This window comes from Peromyscus leucopus, chromosome 2 (assembly GCF_004664715.2).
Source record: "Peromyscus leucopus breed LL Stock chromosome 2, UCI_PerLeu_2.1, whole genome shotgun sequence".
Taxonomy (NCBI): domain Eukaryota; kingdom Metazoa; phylum Chordata; class Mammalia; order Rodentia; family Cricetidae; genus Peromyscus; species Peromyscus leucopus.
In genome coordinates, this window is record NC_051064.1 from 37689946 (window position 1) to 37713057 (window position 23112).

At 39.5% G+C, this 23112-nt stretch overlaps 1 protein-coding gene across 3 annotated transcripts in view; it reads right to left on the bottom strand.

Moving 5' to 3' along the window:
* Window positions 1–938: 938 nt before the first annotated feature.
* The window catches only part of Fhl5 (four and a half LIM domains 5), a 38009-nt gene continuing 15835 nt past the window's right edge, over window positions 939–23112 (bottom strand). For all 3 annotated transcript variants that reach the window (XM_037202476.1, XM_037202477.1, XM_028877985.2), the window contains 5 exons: window positions 16514–16684; window positions 15534–15708; window positions 13685–13854; window positions 8604–8790; window positions 939–1958 (listed from right to left, as the gene is read on the bottom strand). In XM_037202476.1, the coding sequence (XP_037058371.1) occupies window positions 1795–1958; window positions 8604–8790; window positions 13685–13854; window positions 15534–15708; window positions 16514–16684 (867 nt within the window). In that variant the 3' untranslated portion in view covers window positions 939–1794. The remainder of the gene's footprint in view (window positions 1959–8603; window positions 8791–13684; window positions 13855–15533; window positions 15709–16513; window positions 16685–23112) is intronic.

The following is a 23112-nucleotide window of genomic DNA, read 5'->3' on the forward strand; positions in this document are numbered from 1 at the left end:
TAGGTCACAGAATAACCAGCATGTTTAGTTTTATCTGTGCCATTTCATTTAGTGCAAGCAAGTACTAATTGGCCTGCACACCACAATGCTAGTATGAGAAAATATCTTGATCATTGTTAATTCAAAAGCAAAATTTCGATTTTCAAAATGTGTATGTAGCCTAACCTATTAATTTCTCAAAATTATTAGTATCTCTGAACATCTCTTGCATTTTACACTACTTAAATTGTTTCGATAGCAATTGTAATTGAATCTCCTATGATGCATTTTTAACCACTGTCATCTGGTGCAGGCTTTTATTATATTTAGTTTAAAATTTTCACATTTCAAACATCTGCACTAGTCTGAAAGTCAGCATATTACTACATCCAGGAGAGTTCTCCTGATCTTTCACTCTACAGCTGAACCTCTGTAACCATGACCTCATGACCAAGTACTGAAATCACAGACTGCTTTCCCTTCGTCCTACACTAGAGAGGGCCACAATCAATTGGTGCTGGATGTGAAGGTTGTTTGTATGGTGGCCGAATTCCCACTAAAGCTTCCTCTGTGACAGAATACATGTTGATTTCTGGACTGGCTACTTAGGGTGTGGAAGTTCTTGTCACATAGCAGACTGGAGCCCTGGGGTTGGCTGGCTTCAGGACAGGGGGTGGTTCAGGAATAGAACTGAGGAGGGCTTCTCTGAGTCCCATTTTGTGGTATTTTATTTGTCTTATGATCATGAATTATCAAGAGTGAAGCATTATTCTTAAGTTATTACTTTTACTAGGTTTCTTTAAAGTGCACTTTTATGTTTGAGCATTAGTTATCTATGTAATTTTCAAAGGCAAAATGTGTGAGCCTTAGAAATAATTATGCATTCTATTTGCCTTAGCTATCTGGATGAAACTCGTGTTCTAATACTGAACTGCTTCCATAACATTTATTACCATGGGTGAAAATTTAATGGTTTATTTTCTTTAAAGGTTTGCCTTTGGGGACAACAAATATTCTGGTTAGATTCACTTAAAAGAATAGATGAAATCTATAAGCATTTAGAGAAACCATTGTGGGCTTTGGAAATACAATTAATCTAAAATGTATTTGAATCTGTAATCTAAATCTAATCAAAATTCATGCTTGGTTCTCCCCAGGCAGGGATGATGCCCTTTATACTTAAGTATAAGGGTACCATAGCTGTCCAATTCCATTGACTACGGAGGCAGCTGATGATGGAAGCCCTGTGTATGAAGAAAATCCATGGCTTTGTTTTTCAACTCTTATTCAGTACTTGTGAAAAAAGAATGTTTCTAAAATGATAAGGTTAAGTGTGATGATTACTAATTGATTTTTTCATAAATCTTGCAACTATTCATATTCCTTCTATCATGTTATGTATAAAACCAGCTAGCTTAAAATGCAAACATTTGTCTCTTGTATACTTCTCCGTTGGATCTTGTTTTCCTTCTGCAGTTTTGAAAAACGTCCTTCAGTACTAACATTCACAATTATTATATACAGGCCATATACTCAATAATAAAGAAGTATTATCCCATGTTTCCAACAGCAGAGTGCAGTATTTTGCAAGGAGATAGAGCATTGAGGCTTAGTAATTCATTTCTATTAGACTGTGGTTTTGTGTGTTTCTTATTCTAGAGTTCAGTTATAAAGTATACTCAACTTTTCCTGCTACCTACCCTCACCCCTGAACTGCTTTCTAAAATACAAATAAAAAATATTATTGCCACTGAGTTCCCAATTTAGTGAGAGCAAAGGCAAAGTGGGTTTCAGGTGGGAAAAGGCTGTCTCTTTCTACATGTCAATGTCTGTCCCGGAGCCACACTTGCGGCAGAAGATTTCCGTGTTCTGAGTTAAGAATCCTTCACCCACCAGGGAGACGGAGCACTTCCCACAGTTGAAGCATTCACTGTGCCACTGGCGGTCTTGAAAGCAGATGAACTTCGCACCTCTGAGACCTGGAAAGGAATCGGAGGAAAGGAGTAATCCATTCTTTTCCATGGACAGGTTGAGAAGTAAGCAAATACTCTACAACTACCGAATAGAGTCGTGAGCGAGACAATGTAGACACAAGTAACCCGGAAGGGTGTGGCCTGCTGGCCTCATGTCCAGCTGAGAATTTTAGCCGCACGAGATTCCTAGCTCAAGTCTGCTGTAATCTAAGGAAGTAAAGTGAAGCTAGATACGCATTGCTTTTTAAATTGTTTTGGGGAGGAGGAGGCAGATGAAAACTGTGCACAGTAGTTAAGAAACTGCAGTGCAAAGGGGAGGCAGAAACTCACAGTATCCAAACATGAAAGCAGTTTGCCCTGCTCTCCATGTGAGCAGGTTTTCTCAGCCGCAAATTGAAAACATAATGAAAGGAATGTGTACTTCTGAGCCTGGGGTTTGATGTTTTACTGACTTCAATTTTCCTTTCTTCCTCATTTTCTCATGCTTCACTTTACGAGGAGTAAATCCTATTTGGGGAGGTTGGAGGCACAATTCTCCAAAGACTCAAGTCGAGAATTTCTTTCAGATTACCTTAGAGCTATTCTGCAGTAACAGTGTTTAGTACCTGGCTGTACAGCAGCTTCAGCTCAGAGTTCTGATGTAAATGGAGGAATCTCTTCACTCTAGTTTTCTAGTTACCTTATTTAGAGATAAATACCAAGAAGGCCTTCATCCTCCATAACTTTAGCTTTACTTGAGCTAAATTATTTTTTTAAGCACTCACCAAAATATTGACCCCTGTCTGTCTAATATAATTTCAAGATGCAGCTCAACAAAATTGTATCGAGTAGTTGTAGGAAAAAGAAGAGTTCCAGAAGTTAGGAAGTGATTGGAATGTGACAGGTTGGCTCTACTCATTTTGTTTGACAAGCTGTCCCCAAGTAAAGTTTATGTTATGGGTTACTAGTGACTTGCTTGTCACCCATGGAATGATGAAAGTATTTCCTGTGCTGACTTACATGCATTGCCCAATTCTCCTGTGAGATAAAGAATCCCAAAGTGTAACTGTGAATCTACTTCAGATAAGTTCTCTGAAAATGAGAAGTGACTTTTATTTAACATCCTTTTCGTCTGAAAATGCTTATATATGCATCTATGTGTTTGTGCACATGTGTGTACAGGTGCCTGAATATGCCAGACAAGGGTGTTAGAACCACTGGAGCTGAATTTACAGGTGGATATGAGTTATGCAATATGGATGCTGGGATCTGAACTCTGGTGCTCATGACTGAGCAGCAAGCAGCGCTCTTAACCACTGAGCCATCGCTCAGAGATTAAGTTATACAGAGTTTAGCTCACAAACTATGATCCTACTTCCTTTTCATTATTAAACCTATAGTGTGGGTATCTGTGATAGTGTCATCATTTTATTATAATGAGAGTAAAGTAGTATTGTCTAGTTTTATGTTAACTTGACACACACTAGAGTCTTCATGGAGGAAGGAGCCTCAGTTGATAAAATACATCCATAAAAACCAGCTGTAGGCAAGCCTATATGGCATTTTCATAATTAGTGACTTGTGAATGAAGGTCTAGCCCATTATGGGTGGAGCCATGCCTGGTCAGGTGGTCCTGAGTTCTGTAAGAAAGCAGCAGGCTTACAGAACTCAGAACCACCAGTAAGCAGCACCTATCCATGAGGAGCAATCCAGTAAGCAGCACCTATCCATGGCCTCTGCATCAGCTCCTGCCTCCAGGTTCCTGCCTTGTCTGAGTTCCTGTCCTGACTTCCTTCAGCGATGAACAGTGATATGGAAGCATAAGCCTAATAAACCCTTTTCTCCCTAACTTGCTTTTTGGTCATGGTGTTTTGTTACAGAAATAGAAACCTTAACTTAGACATATACCAATTAATTTTTTTTAAGTTTTAATAAGATAACTGTAAGAATAAGGTTCTGTATGTATGTACATAGATAATCTCTATCAATAAAACTAACTATGGAATGTGTAGGACTTTGACACTTATGAGTTATTCTCAACTTTATTAGCAAGCCATATACAAGTGGCAAATGTAAAAGTAACTATAGAATTTTACAAAGAAGAAAAACAGAGGCATCTAACAGTAGGTTAGAAGGTCTGACCCAACCCTTGAGGTTTTGTAAATTGTTCCACATTTGATTGTGTTTACTTCTTTTAGGTCACTGGGGTCATTTGAAGTAACAAAGTTCTTTAGGAAACTGATCTGCTGTTGGATGTGGTAGTGCACATCTTTAATCTCAGGTACTGGGAGGGTGCAGAAACAGACAAGTCTATGCTGTAGGATGTTCTGTATGGCAAATGTGTTGCTCTGATTGGTCAATAAATAAAACACTGATTGGCCAGTGGCTAGCCATGAAGTATAGGCGGGACTAACAGAGAGGAGAAAAGAGAGAACAGGAAGGCAGAAGGAGTCACTGCCAGCCGCCACCATGACATGCCACATATGAAGATGCCAGTAAGCCATGAGCCACATGGCAAGGTATAGATTTATGGAAATGGATTAATTTAAGCTTTAAGAACAGTTAGCAAGAAGCCTGCCACGGCCATACAGTTTGTAAGCAATATAAGTCTCTGTGTTTACTTGGTTGGGTCTGAGCAGCTGTGGGACTGGCAGGTGACAGAGATTTGTCCTGACTGTGGGCAAGGCAAGAAAACTCTAGCTACAGGTCTATGTGAGTCCAAGGCCAGCCAAGTCTACATATTGAGTTTCAGGCTAGCCAGGGCTACATACTGAGACCTTGTCTCAAGAAGAAAAAAAAAGAGTAAGCACACTGATCTTTGATGCCTATTTCATCTGGCTTCATTTGTACCTGATAAGCCAATAAAATAAAAGATAGTGTTTGTTGAGATCTGGAGTTTGACTCAGCACCAATGTTTGTAGATAGCCCTCACCTAACCTTCCTAGAGGAGATATTAGCATCATCCTCAATTTGTAGACTAACACCAAGGAACTGTGACATTCAGCCACTCTTCTAAGGTCACCAGCTGGCAAGATGTGACTCAAACTCTGCAGTCAGGCTTTGCAGCCCATGCTGTTAACCTCACTAAATTTACTTTATCTTTGCAAAGAACAGAACTGGGAACGTTAATGCTTCTTTCTGTAGAAACTTTAGCACTTGAAACTCCGTTTTCTCTAAATAAAAAGAAATGAAGTGAAGCCCATGTATTGTCCTTTTCCACTTATTTGGTAGATATGGCAAGTGCGGGCCTCCAGGGGGAGTCATTTACCCATAGTTACACAGTGGCCAGCAACACAGACAGGACCAAGGTCTGTTAACACCAAGTTCAGAGTACTTTCACTACATCAAGCTACTTCATCTAGCTCAGGTAGTTCAAGAGGTAGTGAAATCTTAAAAGAGGAGAGATAATTGTAGTTACACATTCTAAATTTTATCCTTATACTCACAAATAAGTGTGGCTGCCATCTCCCATCAAAGAAGCTTCTCTTTATAGCAAATGGAGGCCAATACAGAAAGCCACAACTGGACAAAATGTAGAGATCAACAGGAGGCTTGGAGCCCAGCCTCAACAGTTACATGTACAACATAACTCCTGCACTTAAATCTCAGGGAACGTCTTTGAAAAGGGTTGTGTCTCCTAGAAGTGGCTGCATTAACAAGACCTGCATAATGACACTATCAGTAGATGCAGAGAGGGAAAAAAATCTCACTGGTTCCAACGCCTAGACAAAGAACCACAGGTAACTGATGACTGCTGAGAAAGGGGGCACTAGCCTCTTCCAGGGATTCCCACCATTACTAATTGGTTATCTAGTACAAAGTAGTCATCTCTGAAAACATATGCACACATACAACAAAAACAGACTCTGTAGGCTGTACTTAATTATATGTTTGCGTGTGTGTGTGTGTGTGTGTGTGTGTGTGTGTGTGTGTGTGTGTGTGTAGTGCAACAATAATCAAAGGAAAGGGGACTATCAAATTGAGAGTGAGGAGGAAAACAGGAGGAGTTTGAGAAGAGGAAATGGGAAGGGATGAAGGGAGGAAAGCGAAGAGAGGAAGTGATGTAATTATATTTTAAGTGAAAATAAAACTGAAAAAAGAAAATCATAGTTATATCTGTAATTAGTTAAAATTAAGTCAATTTAATGAAATAGTATCAGTAAATTACATACACCTACTTGTAGGTAGATTTAGTTAACATAGGATACTATACTAAAAGCATCCTAACAGAAATAGCTTTCCTTAAAATTAATATTGATTTTTCATTGTACATATTTGCAGTATGTAACGTGATGTCATGATACATGAAAACAGTATGGAATGTCTAAATCAATCTAATTAACATGAATTACTTTAAATACATCTTTTAAAATTCAGTCTTTTATAGATTTTTCAATTATATAATGCATTATCATTCACTGTAGTCGCCACAATGTACAGTAAGTTTCCTGAACTTGAACTTATCTGTGAGAATGCATAGCTCCCAGGATGGCTAAGTGTTTGCACGAATTCACAACTTCTGAGAATAAACACAGCATTTCCAGGATTCCCTGTTGTGTGTTAATCCAGAGAGCTCATTTTAAATAAGCCTTACTTTAGGGCTTTACTTAAGAAATGTTAGAATGAGCTGGCTGTTTTTGCAGGCATTTCAGTCTTAATACTTAGAAAGTCCTTTGGATTGACTCTATTCACTTAAATACTGTCACATTTAGATTAATTTGGGATCTGGTCTTTTGTTTTATGTTTTTGTGCAAAACTGTTGGTTTCTGTCTATACTGAATGAAGCTTAGTACAATTGGCTGGTGGAACATTTACCAGAAACACCATTTAGATTCATGGGTCTGTGATGGATCAGAATTGAACCCCATCAAGTTCAGGGCTCTGTGAGATCACCATTAACTGTTAGAATTCTCAAAGAGCTGTAAAAATATTTTGAGTTTTTTCACCTCTTAATTTCCTCATCAGAGGGTCTCTTTTTCTAGCCCAGTTCAAGTGAAATTAGAGCAGACTGTGATGGGAGGGAGCAGATTCTGGAGTCCTAGTGATTTGAAACATCAGGAAGTTCCATGTTCTAACTAAAAGTGATGGAGCTGGTAGCTGCCTCCCTTGGCAGGAGCTGCCAGATGAATAGAAGACAGGAAAGCAGAGTGGTTAGGAACACATGGTGAGAAGCCCAGTAGTCTGGAATTGTTAACATGAAACCTTGTAAGTACCAAGGAGGTGACATAGCTGAATGACAGTGGAACAGTGTGAGAAGACCTGCCCCCTGTAATAGGGCAGCCATCCTGCTGCTTAGGAGAGTGAACTAGGAATGTGAAGGCAGCTAGGCCATCCAGGGCAAGCTCTCAATTTGCTTTCCCTTGTAACAATGGCTTTTATATTAGTCCCATCCCTAACCCTGTGAATTAAACATTGGCCTAGTAAAATCTGTCTGCTAGCCAAACACAATCCATGGACTAGTGAGAATCTGGTGAAAAACATGTATGGACAAACAAGTGCTTTACTAGGAGACCACATCCTCCCTTTACAACGGTGGAAAGCCTTCAAGTTTAGCTTAGCAGAGGAAATACTTTCCTTCATTTGAAAATGGGTGTAGATTCAAAACACACACACACACACACACACACACACACACACACACGTGCGCGTACGTGCACACACGAGAGAGAGAGAGACAGACAGACAGACAGACAGACAGAGACAGACAGAGAGACAGAGACAGAGAGAGACAGAGACAGAGAGAGACAGAGACTGAGAGAGAGAGATTTGAGGTCAGAGAAGGAAAGGGAATAATCTTTAATTTATTGCTATCCAATGTTAGCTAAAAAATGAAACATGACCTAAGAATACTGAAAACAGAAAGTGGAAATACTGTTCTGTCACATTATTAATGACAAATTGTCTGAAAGAATAGCTTCTGGGTTTCTCAAGTCTCATGCTGGTTATGCCTCTTTACCACAGGATTAACATTTTAGAGATGGCTCTGAGAAAAACACAATGCACTTCTCCAACCCTGTGAGAAGCATGGATCGATTTGCCATCTATGTTATTTTTCAAATGGTGTCTCCTGTACTTTATTGCATTAGTACAATACTATATTGTTTTCATTCATAATCAAGTTGTTGCAAGTGAGTAGAGAGGAAGGAGTAATACATTTGTTTAAAGCATCTTAAAAAGAAATGAAATTAATTCCTGTTCTATGTTACTCTAATTACAGCTTTGGCTAATTTATAGAATAGTTTAATTAAAAGCTTTTGTATTTTAAATGTTTGGCCCTTGTTGGGATTTAGTAGGATTCTAATTCAGTAATATCCCTCTGCCCTCTCAATTCCTGAGTCTCAACTTGAGCCTCTTCACTAGGGCCTTCTCTGACCTCCTGGCTTCCTGTTTTCCTTCCTTGGACTATAACTGTCCTTAGAAACCATACTATTAGGTTTAGTATCTACTTTTGACAGTGTACAAATCCCCAAACTATATCCTGTCATTCCCTTGAGGGGTCCACATAAAATTTAAATTTATAAGTGAGTATATACTTGTGTTTATCTCAAAAGGAAATGTAGTAGAAAAAATTACGTTTTTTTTTTTTAATTTACATTTCCTAAGTCAACTAGGTAGCATTTTCCATAGTTTTAATTGCATCATGGTAGAACCATGGTAAGATGAAGCACTTACCAGTGATGGGTTTGGTGCAGGCTGCACACTTTTTAGCATAAAGATGGTTGTAGCAATCCAAGCAGAATGGGAAATCATCCCTGGACATAAACGCCTCCTCACAAAGCTCTTTCCTGCAGCCGCTACACAGAAAGCATTCTTTGTGCCATAACTGGTCACGGAAGGTTATCCCACCAGAAGTTATCACCTGCCAAAGCATTAACAGAAAGCAATGATTTTGAGTACCATTGCAATTCAGACCATCTCATGATGCTTCTCCGTGCCCACATTTGGTACTCTGAGCTCTGTACCAGCTTGCGGTAGGATGCTCGTTTCCCTGAAAACCTTTGTAAGTTTTTAGAAAACAATATGAGAAGCCAAATGTTAGAGGGATTATACAGAACCTCAAAACTGAAAATAAGTTTGATTTTCTTAAAGACTGTATCAGAAAAGAGGCAGAAAGCCCTTGGACTCAGGAAGATCATAAAGGCATCAGGTGCTTGACATACTTTATCTGTTTGGAAGTCTTTTATTTTTATCTCCAAAGATCTTTAGGGCTCACATAGCTCACATAGCTCTACCCCACACATTTATATCAATATCAGACCTTGAAGAATGCTGGAAAAGGTGATAAAACAAAACAGAAGCCTGAGTGCTTTTTCTTGAAAGCTCCCAGCATGACTCAGTTTTGGAGATCCTGGGTGGAGCTGATAGCGCCATCAGTGTGAGCAACGACTTACTTGTTACACCCATCCTCATTCCTGGGTTAGGGAGGACCCTCTCTGGATATTCTCAACACCTCTACATGGCATAGACTTGGTCCTTCTGTAGACTAACAGTCCTTGAGTGGTGGCTGACAGCGTTACTTGCTACATCCACTGAGAGACGGCACTAAACTTGCACATACTCTACCATCTGTGTGCTCAGCTGTGTTGAAAAGCCATGCTACTACTGTACTTTGAACAGGAAACTTGATTTCAGCTACTGCGTGAGTTTTCAACTTCAGGTCTTAAATGGTGTACAGAGTTCAGATTAATGCTATGAACATAAGAGCTGGCCATGAAGTCACGAATTTGTAATGTATGTTGAGCCTCAGACTACTTATTAGTCCATTATAATGCTTGCATAGTGGTGGGGGATTGAACCCAGGACCCTGTGCATTCCAGGAAGATATTTAACCGCTTGGCTAGCCCATAATACATTATTTTTAAAACCAATTTAATTCTCATGTTCTTTAAAATGTGGAAACATATTTTTGAGAATCAGGTTGATAGATACTGGTTAAGTCTTCCTGTGTAGCTATTTTTTGGTCATTTGTTCTTTCAAATCCATAGATGCTGACCTCATACAGCTGCTGGGGAAACTGAATATATTCATGTCTATCTCTTTCAAAGACCAAGGAAATGTGATGTTGAAGATGGCTGCTGCAGATCAGTATCAATCTTTCTAGACGTTAAAAATGCAAGTCTATTTTAGGCTGTCTTTGTTTGCTGACATACACAGACATATTGCTTGTCTATCATACATGTCTTTGGAAAATATTCTAAACACACTTTAACTGTATGTCAAGTTTCTCAGAAACTAAAGATGTTTGTTAGGGGTCTTTTTTTTTCTAGAAGGAAAAAGCATACTCTACTGTTCTCAATAAGTAAATGAGGAGCGCAGTGGTATGTGAGAAGTAAAGCAATTTAAAATGCCTCCCACTGACTTCAAATGCCTGACAGCAGGCACCAGCAAAATCATGCTTCCTTTGATTTGTTTGGTCAAATGATTTGTAGGCAGTGCTTAAAAGATCTGAAACTTGAAAAATGGATTCCCAGCAAAATAATATATCCTAGAGCTCTGGAATATTTGAAAAAAAAGTTTGCCCATGATTATATTCCTTTTGAAGAAGCAGAGAGCAAAAATGAAGTCTACTATCTAAGTCTGGCTTGACTGTTGACTTAGAATAAGTTTCTTCTCTGGCAAAGTGGAGACATTAACAATATGTGTGTGTGCACATGTGTGTGTATGTCTCTGCATGCATGTCTGTGTATGTGTCTGTGTGCATATGCATGTGTATGAGTGTGTCTTTGTGTGTCTCTGTGTGTGCATATGTCTGTCCGTTTCTGTGTGCATATGTCTATCTGTCTGTGTGCATGTGTGTGAATGTGCATGTATGTGCATGTGTATCTGTGTAGAGGCTAGACGTTGACATTAAATGTCCTTGTTTATGACTCTTCATCTTAGTTTCTGAGAACAGGTCTCTCACTGAATGTGGTGTTCTCCATTTCATCTGGACTGGTGCTGGTTGCAGATTCATGCTGCCTGGCCCAGCCTTTATGTTGGTGCTGGGGATGTGAACTCTTCTTCCTATGCTTACACAGTATATCCTCCACAGTATCATCTTCCCAACTGACAGTAAGGATTTCGAACCGAGTAGAGAGCAGTTAAAGAATGGAAGGACACATTTAATTCCATTTTTACCCTGAAGAATTTGAATTCAAAGCACTTACAGTTTGAGCCACCAGTTGCTTAGTAGAAAATTCCAGTGTACCAAAATGAAACTGGTGAGGGAAAACTTAAAGGCCTGATTGCCAAGAAGTTTGACTTTATTTAAGCCAAGTTTTGTTTCTGGTTTGAATCAAACAGAATCTCTTTCTTTAGCTTTGATTACAATTATTTATACCCACCTTTTCTTTTCTTTTTATTTTATTTTATAATTTAATTTAATTTTACATATCAGCCATGGATTGCCTTGTTCTCTCCCCTCCCAACCACCCCCCACCCCCACTTTCCCTCCAGCCCACTCCCCATGCCCATCTCCTCCATGGCAAAGACTCCCCTGAGGATTGAGTTCAACATGGTAGATTCAGTCCAGGCAGGTCCAGTCCCCTCCTCCCAAGCTGAGCCAAGTGTCCCTGTATAAGCCCCAGGTTCCTAACAGCCAGCACATGCACTGAGGACAGGTCCAGTCCCAGTGCCTGGATGCCTCCCAAGCAGATCAAGCTAATCAACTGTCTTACTTATCCATAGAGCATGATCCAGTTGGGGGCTCCTCAACTATTGGTTCAGAGTTCATGTGTTTCCACTAGTTTGGCTATTTGTCCCTGTGCTTTTTCCAATCTTGGTCTCAACAATTCTCACTCATACAAACCCTCCTCTTACTTGCCAATTGGACTCCTGGAGCTCCACCTGGGGCCTGGTCATGGATCTCTGCATCCGGTTCCCTCAGTCATTGGATGAGGTTTCTAGCACAACAATTAGGGTGTTTGGCCATCCTATCACCAGAGTAGGTCAGTTCGGCCTGTCTCTTGACCATTGCCAGTAGTCTATTGTGGAGGTATCTTTGTGGATTTCTGTGGGCCTCTCTAGCACTTTTATATCCAGCTTTTCTTAAAAAGTGCATAGTTTAATGATTAAATGGAAAATAATCTGAGTCATCATCTCTACAATCCAATCAGAGCACTTCATAAACTTCTCATGACTTCAGATCCTGTCCTCCATATAGCCACAGTCTCCCATAGCCTGGAAAACCCAGCACTTTGTCCCAGGCATCTTGAGTCTTTATAACAACATTGAAAGGAAGACTCCATTGTGACTAGTAAATTACATGACATATCCCACAAGTTTCATTAACGGCTTAGCCTAAGCTGAGACCTAAGATTGAAGCCTCTCAGAACAAATAAGCCTACTCATTTTGTTTCCAGCATGTGCTATAAATGCCATTGGCTCTGGAAGCCATGAGGCTTCTTAGGTCATGTGGTCATGGCACAGGGTTTGATTGTTGCTCAGATCATCATTTTCAAAGCCAGTGTTTCTGGTAAAATAGAGACTTTTAGGTAGTAGATGATTTCCCATCTCCTGACTATTCACTGTAGCTATCAGCTACCATTATGATGCAATATAATAATTATAACTCTGAAAAGTGTATTTGTTACTTTATTGTATAGGCAACACTGGTATTACCAATAGAAGCAGAAAATCACTGTACCATGTGTGCATACATACATGCTTGCACATGCACCTGGAGAAAGTGTGATGAGCTTTCCAGCAGTCCAAGTGCAAATACACAGTGTTTTGGGCAGCTGTCATGACAGTTAATGGATCACACTATTCAGGAGCCAACACCAATCCATTGTCATGATTCAGCGTTCTCCTACAATTCACAGTGCCATTTTAAACTCATGATGCTTCATGTGTCAAGGATTTCTTTGAGAACATCAGTATATATTTTATGAATACAGACAGCCTTCATCAAGATGATGGGCATGAGTTGCTTTTCACATAAAAGCAGAGAGGGTGAAATGTTAGGCCATGTTTATTCCTAAAAAATGACTTTTCCTTCAGGAAAGTATGCTTTGAATTGGAACGAGTCAGAGGGTGCTTGTATTTGTGCTGGAGCAGGAAATGAAGGAAATCACAGCTCTTGGCTTTGTGTGTCTTCATGCCAACTGGATTTCTCTCCCAATCTGTCACTTACTTAAGCCTACCAATCTCCTTGATAACACAAAGCCTCAAGACAAGAAGAGATTTTAGTTACTAGAAAATAATAGGCAGCTTTCCTAGTATCTGCTCCCCCCTGTTGCTCTCAGAGGCAAATCCTTATTTCCCTGAAATAGTTAATAGTAAATGAATCAAAACTGTCTTCTAGGAAGCAAAGAGCAATGTGCCTGTCCCAGAACAGAGTTTCTGTAAGGCAGTGAATGCAACTGGGAGGCCAAATAACCTGTGCTATTGATGAGTAAATTACATGACAGATCCCACAAGTTTCATTAATGGCTTAGCCTAAGCTGAGACCTAAGATTGAAGCCTCTCAGAACAAGATAAGCCTACTCATTTTGTTTCCAGCATGTGCTATAAATGCCATTGGCTCTGGAAGCCATGAGGCTTCTTAGGTCATGATCTAAGGTGGAATTTTATGGCTACTAAAACATCTTCACTATGAGAATTTTAGTTTGTGATGTGTTGAAATTTAAAGATTACATCATGCATTAGATACAGCATGACAGGGTCACTTCATTCCAAATATATAAGGCAGCAAAAAAAAACAAAAAACAAAAAACAAAAAACAACCCAGTGTTCTGGAAGGTTCCCTAGCTTTACCCTCTTCAGATAGTTACCTTCTTACAGAAGTTGCAGTATTGAGCAAACTCCTTCTCGAAACAGGGCACACAATAATTGCCACTCTCCTTTGAGATCAGGGGCTTGGTTCCTATTGGCTGTCGGCAGTGCTCACACACAAAGCAGGTTTCATGCCAGTAGTTGCCCTTGAATTCCATTTTCCGAGAACCTGGATCCCAAAGTAAGACTGTTAGAGCAAGCCAGGCATACTGGTGTTTTCTTTAAGAAAACATACCTCAATTATTTAAAATAGTCTAAGTATGACCGTAATAAACTGCATTACGGTATAAATAAGCAGGGGAAAACTTTTAGAAAAACATTTTGTCATTCCTGAGCTATTCCTTAGAGAAAAGGAAAATTGCTACAGTTCTGCTACGATAAGAGTGAATCACGCACAGAAAACTCCTGCAGTTTCTGCAAAAGCTGCATGTAGAGATTTGGAATGGTTCATGGTTCAGACAGATTGAGTCATAGCCGTCATTAGAGGAATAATTATAAATGCCCAGGGCACTACCCCCGTGATACATATTGTGGGAATGGCTTCTGGATTTATTCGACTTCATAATAATAATAGTGACAGTAGTAATAATGACCAGAGCGCTGCGAGGAGGGGGTGATTGATTCATGCTCTTATGCTGCTGTCCACAGGGATAGAAAGGACCAAAAAACAGGGAACATGGGAAAGAGAGGTGTTCTGAGCCAGAGGGACAGGAAATCTGCCGTGAGATTGTGTCTTTTAGTGTGAGAAAGTATGAAATCTCAGCAGCATGGCTACCTAAACCAGACCTGGACAACTCCAACAACAGTTGATGTTCTAACACAGATGTGGGAAATTTCATGGGGTCCTATCCCTAGGTGAAGAGCTAAAACTAACAGCTGCTGAGAGGGGATATTAGTATTTCCTAGGGATGAGCTCCTGATTAGTTATACTAAATGCTCAGTCCTAGAACACACACACTTTCAGGAAACACTGAAAAAAACTCAGCAGGTTGAATTTATGTGCTTCTTTGCTTTTGCGTCTGTAACAACAAAGGTTAATGAAGAAGATGCTGCAAATTTGAGAGAGGGAGAAACTTAGGAGGGGTAGGAGGGAGGGAATGACATAAGTGTATTTTAATTAAATTCTTTTTTCTTTTTCTTTTTTGTTTTTTCAGAGCTGAGTACCAAACCCAGGGCCTTGTGATTGTTAGGCAAGCGCTCTACCACTGAGCTAAATCCCTAACCCCTTAAATTATTATTATTTTTTTAAAGTGAAGTTATTTACATGGACTCTTTTCTTTCCTAAGGGAAAACAATGTCCCTCAAACCAGTTTGTGCAGAGCTATGAAATGATGCCTTTTGGCCCAGTGATAAGGATAAACTGGTAAAGGGGCTTGCTGCTATGCCAAATGACTTTAGTTGATCCCTGGATCCCACTTGGTGGAAGGAGAGAAGTGACACTCCCCACAACGGAAAAAAATAGACACAATGAATGAATGAACTGATTAAAAAATGAGGACCATCTTCAATGTCTGATGAAGAATTATCCCTTTCAATGCCATTGGTTAGGCCCAAGAGAGGGCATTTTAGTTGTGCTTCTCGTGCAAGTTTTATCCTTTAGTTCTATCTCTGGCTCAACATGTTTCTGTGAATTAGGTTTTATGAAAATAAAATATAGAGAACTGTGATAAAGTTACAAAATTACAGAGCACTGCAATTTACTTTGATCAAGAAGAATAGATGATTGGGAACCAGAGAAAGAAAACAAGAGCATTGCCTTTTTTCAAACCAGCGGTGTGAGCCCCTGGTGCTTCCTGGAGAGTGAAGGGTTTTCCTTGGGCAGAGCCAACAGCTCTGTCCGGGTCTCACCTGGCATGATGTTTCTCTTGCAGTGGAAGCACTTGGAGGAACACTCATTAGAATAGCAGTCTGTGCACAGCAGGCGCTCATCCTTGGCAACAAAAGGCTTTTCCACCAAAGACTCATGACATTTGGTGCACTTGAAGCATCCTTCATGCCAATGACGGTTTTTGTAACAAAGATCCTTTGAGACAATAAATAAAGTTAATTAAATGTGCTTGACACGAAACAAGACGTTTTCTAAGACAAGATGGGACACTCTTAGGACCCTAGTACCATTAGCTTAGGGGAAAGTTGTTGATACTGTTATATGCAGAAAGACTCTCTGGGGTAATAATTAAGAGCAAAAGCCTGGGGCTTGTTGGATTGGCCACTAAAGGCCACTGAAAAAGAAACCTCACTGGAATTTGTCAAGTTTCTTTATCTTCCTTTTATAACCTACAAGAGAGGTTTTACATGGAATAATTTTACTTTTTAGGTTACAGTACCTTATTATTCCTTTTGACTTCAAGCAAACAAATAACAACAGTTAGCTAAAGCAAAGGCAAGAAAGAAAGCAAATAGCAAGTCCAGAGCAGGAGGAAGTGTGGCGTGCAAAGGAGCCATCGTGGGGGCAAGGGAGAAAGGCAGATTGTTAAGTTGGAAAACACAGGCTTTGAATTCTTTATGCCTCCAACTTCTTTTATGTATTTCTTTATGTATTAGCTATTCTAGACATAACTCAATATTTAGCTGTAAAACTCTGGGGAAATAATTTAACTCCTTTAATTTTTTTACTCATCCTAAAAACTACCACACATACATATACTAAAAGAAAAAAGTTGTCTTAAGGATAATGTGAGATTAAAGCATGCATTTCACAGAACTACACATTGCGACTCCATACGTTAACATGTTAGAAAGTAAAAAGTCAACCTGGAGAGGAAAGGGGCATTCTGAAGCAGTCACCCACTGTCCACAAGCAGTAACTGAACTGAAGTGATGCCTACCTTAGAGTCTGATTCAATTGGTTCTTTGCACTGCTCACAATAGTTAGAAAAGATCTGATCATAGCAGGAGACGCAGTATAGATGATCATCCTTGAGCACATACTTCTTCCCAAGAAGGGATACCGTGCAGTATTGACAATCAAATTGAGTACTTGTCATCTCTGTTTGATCCTGTGGATAAGAAAATGATTCTCGTGTACAAAAACAAAGCTTCATTACAAATAGCAAATCCATTGTAAAATGTGAGTCAAGCACTTGAATTTATTTATTACTTGGCAAAATATCACAAATTTAGGAAGTTGCGCATAGTCGTGGTGATTTAGGAAAGGCTACTCTTCCATCTTGGCATTTCTTCTGTATTCTTTTCCTCTCAAAAGTAAAAGCAGCCAAATGGTGAAACAAAAATATCTTATTCACCACGTGTCAAGATGGATATCAATGAGAATGCGATACATGCAGCATGTGCCATACCAAACATCATAATATGACCTGAGACAGGATGTTTAAAACTGGCATTACGTAATTATCTCAAGAGAGTTCTGGAAGTGGAGTCTGATAAAAATAACAATTCTTTTTTATTCAAACTTGAACAATTAGTACATTGCTATTTTTACTGCATTTTTTAATTCTTAAACTCTGTTTTGGATTCCTAATAAGGGTCCTGCATATTGATACGAAGACTTTCCTATACATACACTTCTCTATCGGGACCCCCTGAGCTGCTGTTCTAATGGCAATTCCAAACACTGCTTCCTGCTCCCTTTAGGCCACCTGGAACTCTGCATTTAAATGTCAGGGCCAAGCTGAAAACACAGAACTCTGCAGGTATGATTCAGTCCACATGCTAGGTTTTCATGACTTTGGATGAGCAGTGTCCCAGGTATGGGGAGTCAGAGAAAACCACAGGATTATTTAAGTTTTGTGGCGAAACCAGCATGTATATGGCATGAATCAGCACAAGAGCCTCCAGCACAATGAAAACTGACAAAAATAAAAAGATGTTGGATTTTTTTTCAACCTAGTAAAACTGTGAGCACGACAATTTCATCATAGCCAAAAACAATAGCACTAATTTTCGTTGGGAAAAATTGAAATTGCCATCTCTGGATTTGTTGGAATATATTCTTATTCTCCAATCTAGATTTCTTTTACTTAAAAAAAAAATAGTACATCAAGTAATTAATATTGTGCTTTAAAATATTTTAATGATAATTTATATCTACACCATGTTAAATGCTGTTCTCAAATATGTTTTATTTTCTTATTTTAGTAATGAAGTCTGCAGCAGAGTTTCTTGGCAGATTCACACTATCGTTAATTCTGTGTGTGTTGGCTTTGCTCATCACTCTTCACAACTAAGCAGGGAGAGAATGACCATCTGGAACACAGGAGTCTTTCCCAGGAAAGATACAAACCCAGACTAGAAAGTTCCCAATGGGATATGGCCAAAATTATCTGCAAAGAACATTGAATTCCCTATTTGATTAATTTCACAGAAATGTCCATTCCTAGTGAATTCAAAGATAAACAGCAGGAAGATAGATCTGATTCCCTTGAAATGATAAAAATATTTTAAATTACATTTACAGTGACCGAGTGTTTAATCTCCACAGTAAATAGGATACTTCTAAGTTCTTTCACTTAGTATGGAAATGTCATCTTCATTGTGAATATGTACTTAATTTAAAATGTGTACAGTGCCACCATAAAGAGTGGGTTCCCTCCTGGATTGGGAATACTCAGGTGACTTCTATTTTATGAGACTTTAGTATGTTAGAAAAATGAAGACAAAGGATTTCGAAAATGTGCTACTCCAATATTTTATTTAAAACAATAATTCATGCACCACATTGTAATTTCTGTATTTCATTTGTTGGCCGGGTCAGAAATCTAAATATAATGACAGAAATACATGATCCTCCCTCCCTGACTACACAACATGGAAACATCTTAAACTAGCTGGAGCATATTTCCTTACTTTTTAAAAAGATAAGGGCTACTCTCATTTCACTCTCTTCTGTAAAAACATCATCAGAGAGTTGAGTAGGATAAAAACAGAATTGGTCCAATATCTTAAAATCTTATGATTTTTGTATCTATGAGACTATACTGAATATGAACTTAGTGGTAGCTGACCTCCCCACCTTTACCAAGTCTCAAAGTTACCCAGAGAATTGTGACTATAATCTGAAGTAATGAACAAACTGAACGTGTACTTTCTTCTTGGCAAAAACACATTACAAAATTCAGTCCTCATTTCAGGATGTCTATCACTTAACCATGAATGTAGAAATATGCTCAAATATTTTATTTAAAAAAGTTGTAGAAATAAGTACATTTATTAGTATCATACACAATTCTTAGGGAGCCAATAGAGAGACAAGTGGGGCAGAACTTTCCTAGGAAGTTTTAAGGGAGTTAAGCTGCTGGAAATCTGCAAATCAAGGGAGGAAGAGAATGAGAGAAGAGAGGGAGGGAAGGAGGACTGAAAAAAGAAAAAGAAAGAAAGAAAGAAAGAAAGAAAGAAAGAAAGAGAGAGAGAAAGAAGTAATCATTCCTAGTTTATAAAGAAGGAGAAAAGACGTGTAAGAGGTTGCTACAGGATCTCAAATAGAATGTTGAATTTTGAGAAAGGATTCTTACTGGGTTAGATAAGGTATTCAGGAAGACCTTGAAATTTTAATTTTTTTGGACCTCTGACTAAGTGGGGTGAGGTGGAGAGGTTAGATAAGCTGAGTCTTTTCAGCTATCTGAAATTTTACCACTTCTTTTTTTCTGAGCACCGTTTGTACTTCCTTGCCTTCTTTGTCTATGGAACCAATATGTTTTAACTAATGGGAGAATTGTGTCCATAAACAAGCTGAACAGCCAGTCTGTAATCATTGTCCAAGGGGTAAAGCTGCAGGGTGGGGGAGGGGGAGTACCTTTCCCAGTACTATTTGTCAAAGACAGCAGAAGAGTTTGTTTTTGGAGATTTAAAATGCTGAAGCAAACTGAAGTTTTGATTAGGAGGCTTAGGAACTATTAGTGTTACTGTCGTGTCCCCACAAGCTACGTTTAACACATGTAGGTGTGCACTGCCAGCCATTCATGTGTGGTACACAATTGAGACATCAGTGTTAAGCTTCCAAACTCATCCCACAGTTGATATAAAACTTAAGCCCATAATTTTTATTACTACCCACTACAGATGTGGAAGACGGCTTTAGAAGTGAAACGATGTATCATACAGCATAGAAAGATAAATAAGGTTTTCTTTTCTGTATTGTTCTTTTAGATTTTAAATTTGTGTATAAAAAGATGTGAATTCCCTGGCTGGCAAGGCTGTTTACTAGGTGCTGTTTTTCAAATGAAGAATGTTTTTCTGTCAAGTTACATTTTATGGTGAGGTACTGATGAGAAAGCTAAAGCTATGAACAGCATCTACTTATATTTTCTTCTGCTGAGCAGAATCAAGAGATTCACCGTGGGTATACTTGACAGAGCATGCCAAGGAGGAGGGCAGGGAGAACTAGCTGTCATTCATGAGGTCCTTAATAGGCTCACTAGGCATTTACACATCTGTCATTTATCCATGGATTCAATAAATATGTAAAGTATGTTTTATTTGCAAAGTAAACAGTTAGAAGTTGTAAAGGCTATATCAAACACATGAAACTCACATCGCATTGGCAGAGAGCATACACGTAACCACTAAGAAGGTTAGGACAGTTTGTAAACATCTGAATACAATTTGGAAGCAGCAAAGAGAAAGGAAACATCACAGAAGTTAGAGGAGTGCTCTATGCGTGACAAATTTTTAAATGTCCGAAGTGCATCCTTAACCCAAATTGGAATTCTAGGGGTAGAGACAGAAGATAAATATTTTTCATTTCTCACATGATTTCCTGTCCAGTGTTTTCTGAAAATTACCTCTTCAAGGAAGGAGACAGAACAATTGTTTTCAGCAATTAAACAGTCAGGAACTACTTGGAGAAGCTGCACCTGTGTGCCTGTAATGGACGTATTATAGTTTGCCAACCTTGGCTCTATTCTCTTTCTAGGTGAAAACATTTGTCAGCCAAAATTATTTCCTGAATTCTCTTCCAGTGAGTGAATGTCCAGGAGACTCCCTGAACTCTTCTAACTACAAAGCTGGAGGGTAGATGTACAGTGAAAGAAATCCTACTTCCTTATTGCATAACAGTTTCCTTTGAGTTGATAGTTTCCATTCTACAAGGAAGCCCCTAAAAACCCCTGAAGTAAATAACTGTGACACCTCATAGTGTCTCTAAAACTGACCAGATTCACTAGATCCCTCCATCCCCAAATTGTGAAGACTCTCAGATAACCTAAGCTGCCTAGAAGAGGCCCAGAAGAGCCCAGCTGCTTGGAGGAGACACTGACCTGGAGCTGCCTAAAAGTTGTGCAGTGCACTTCAGGGTCCCTGCCTTCCTGAGGTGTAGCTCATACAGAGGTGGGCTTTGGTAATGCAGCTGTCTTGGAGTCATTTCTGCTGCTGTATGTATCCTCTCACTCATACTCTGTAAGAAACCCCAGTAAACTAATTGGTTCTTCAAGTTTGGCTTGGGTAATGTTCTTGTTTTTGTGTCTCTCCTACCTGGAGTGAGCCTAGCAATAGTATCACATGAAATGCTGTGATGTTGGCAAGTGGGTTGGCGGCTATGAATGATTACTGCCCATTGGGGTGCCTACAGTCACTTTCCCAGGTGCTATAACTAGCTTCTGGCTGTGAATGGCAGTAGTGGTGGTGGAGTTAGAGGCAGCAGTTGGTGGGGGATGGGGGGCCGACTCGTGAATCATAGGGCAGAATGGACATGAACAGCACCACCCTTGGTGTAATAGAAACATTAGCAATGGTGTGTAATACTCCAGTTTCCTGAAAGGAGGATACTATTTTAACAAATGCATATAGAGTCTTTTCATCTTCACTATAATCCCATCCCCCAAAGCCTATTATAAATTTTCTCTTTGGCAGGTGAAGAGACTGTTTTCTGAAGCCAAAATCACTTGGATGATGAAATGCAGGAGCTAGAAATTCAAATTGCACCTTTCAGAAACTGGAGTCTGATATCTGCATAAACCTCTCTGTCTTTGTGGTTATGAGGAAGGGCCTTACTAGGGGCTAACACAATTGGTAAGCACACTTGTACATATGAGGCATTCATAAACAAGAGCAAGCAATGAATGCCAAGTGGCATAAATCACGATTTGCCCAACCGTATCTTGTTATAGGCAGGGATATGTTCTGAGAAATGTGTCATTAATCAATTCCATTATTGTAGTAGTGGCTAGTTTGTTTACACAAGTGTAGATGGTACAGTTTAATCACACACACGGGCTATGTACTGTGTCCTGCCAAATGTGCAGGCTGATAATGGAGACGAGAACTGACAGTGTGAGACAGGCTTTTAGAGATTCATGTATCTACTCCTGGGATTCTGAGAAGCGTGGGAGATGAATGGGAGCGAAATTGGCAGTTAGGAAAGGATGGAAGCATTTGAAGTGCTCAGGCTGGAGGTGATGTCCATCTTACTCAGAAGAGGACAATGTGAGCTGTGGGAGGGTGAATCGGGATGTAGTAGGACCTAACTGAATGTGCTGAGGAGTCAGAAAGAATCATCCTGAGGTTTCACATCTGGGTTTCTTGTAGGATTAGTGTGTTAAAGAAGATGGGGAATGGAAGAAAACTAATAAGGGGCAAGATTAATTCAAATTTATGTGCACTGATTTTGAGGAACAGGACTTGAGAGGCATCCGGCTGTCTGTCCACAAACTTGGAGTGGAGTGTTGCGCTAAAGCAAGTTTGACCGTTGTCACAGCTGAGCCATTTAGAGGTGGATAAATTGCAGGGGGAGCTGACGTGACGGTATTGGATGAGGCTGTCAGAGAAGGCTGCAGCATAGGAAAGGAGAAAAGGGAAAAGGCTGTGGAGAAACCCAAGCTGTGGAGTGCGAAGGGGACCAAGCAGTCAGCGAAGGCCACTGTGCTGTGGCAGACAAAGGAAATATGGGCATTAAAAGGGAACAACTTAGTGCAGGTTAAGGACAATTTTAATACTATGTGATGCCAGATTTCAGTTAAAATTTAATTGCAAAGGTGGTTATTGTTGAAGCTTTGAAAAATTACATGTACAAAAATGTTCTCCTAAGAATAGAAAACAAAATAAAATGCATTGCAGAATTGGCAAAAAATAAAAATTCAGTCAGAAAAAAAAAAAAGGAAAAGAAATCAGCAAGCTAGGAAAAGGGACAATCTCACAAGGAGCCTCTTCCTCACAGAAGCCTTCCCAGCTATGGTGACCATGACAACCAGTGAGGACTGATTTCTGAGATCTTCCTTTGAGTTTTGGTTTAGAAGACTAAGATCAACAAGGAAATTTGGTTGGTAGTGCCCAGGACCTGGTTTGAACACACACACACACACACACACACACACACACACACACACACACACACAAAATGAGGATTTCTATGTCATTCCAGGCCTGAAAAATTCCAAAGAGAGAATAAGATGAAGGGTAAAGAGAGAATGGGAGAGAAAGGCATTGGCTAGTACACAGTCACGAATAAATATTGGTTCCACTAGACAAATTAATA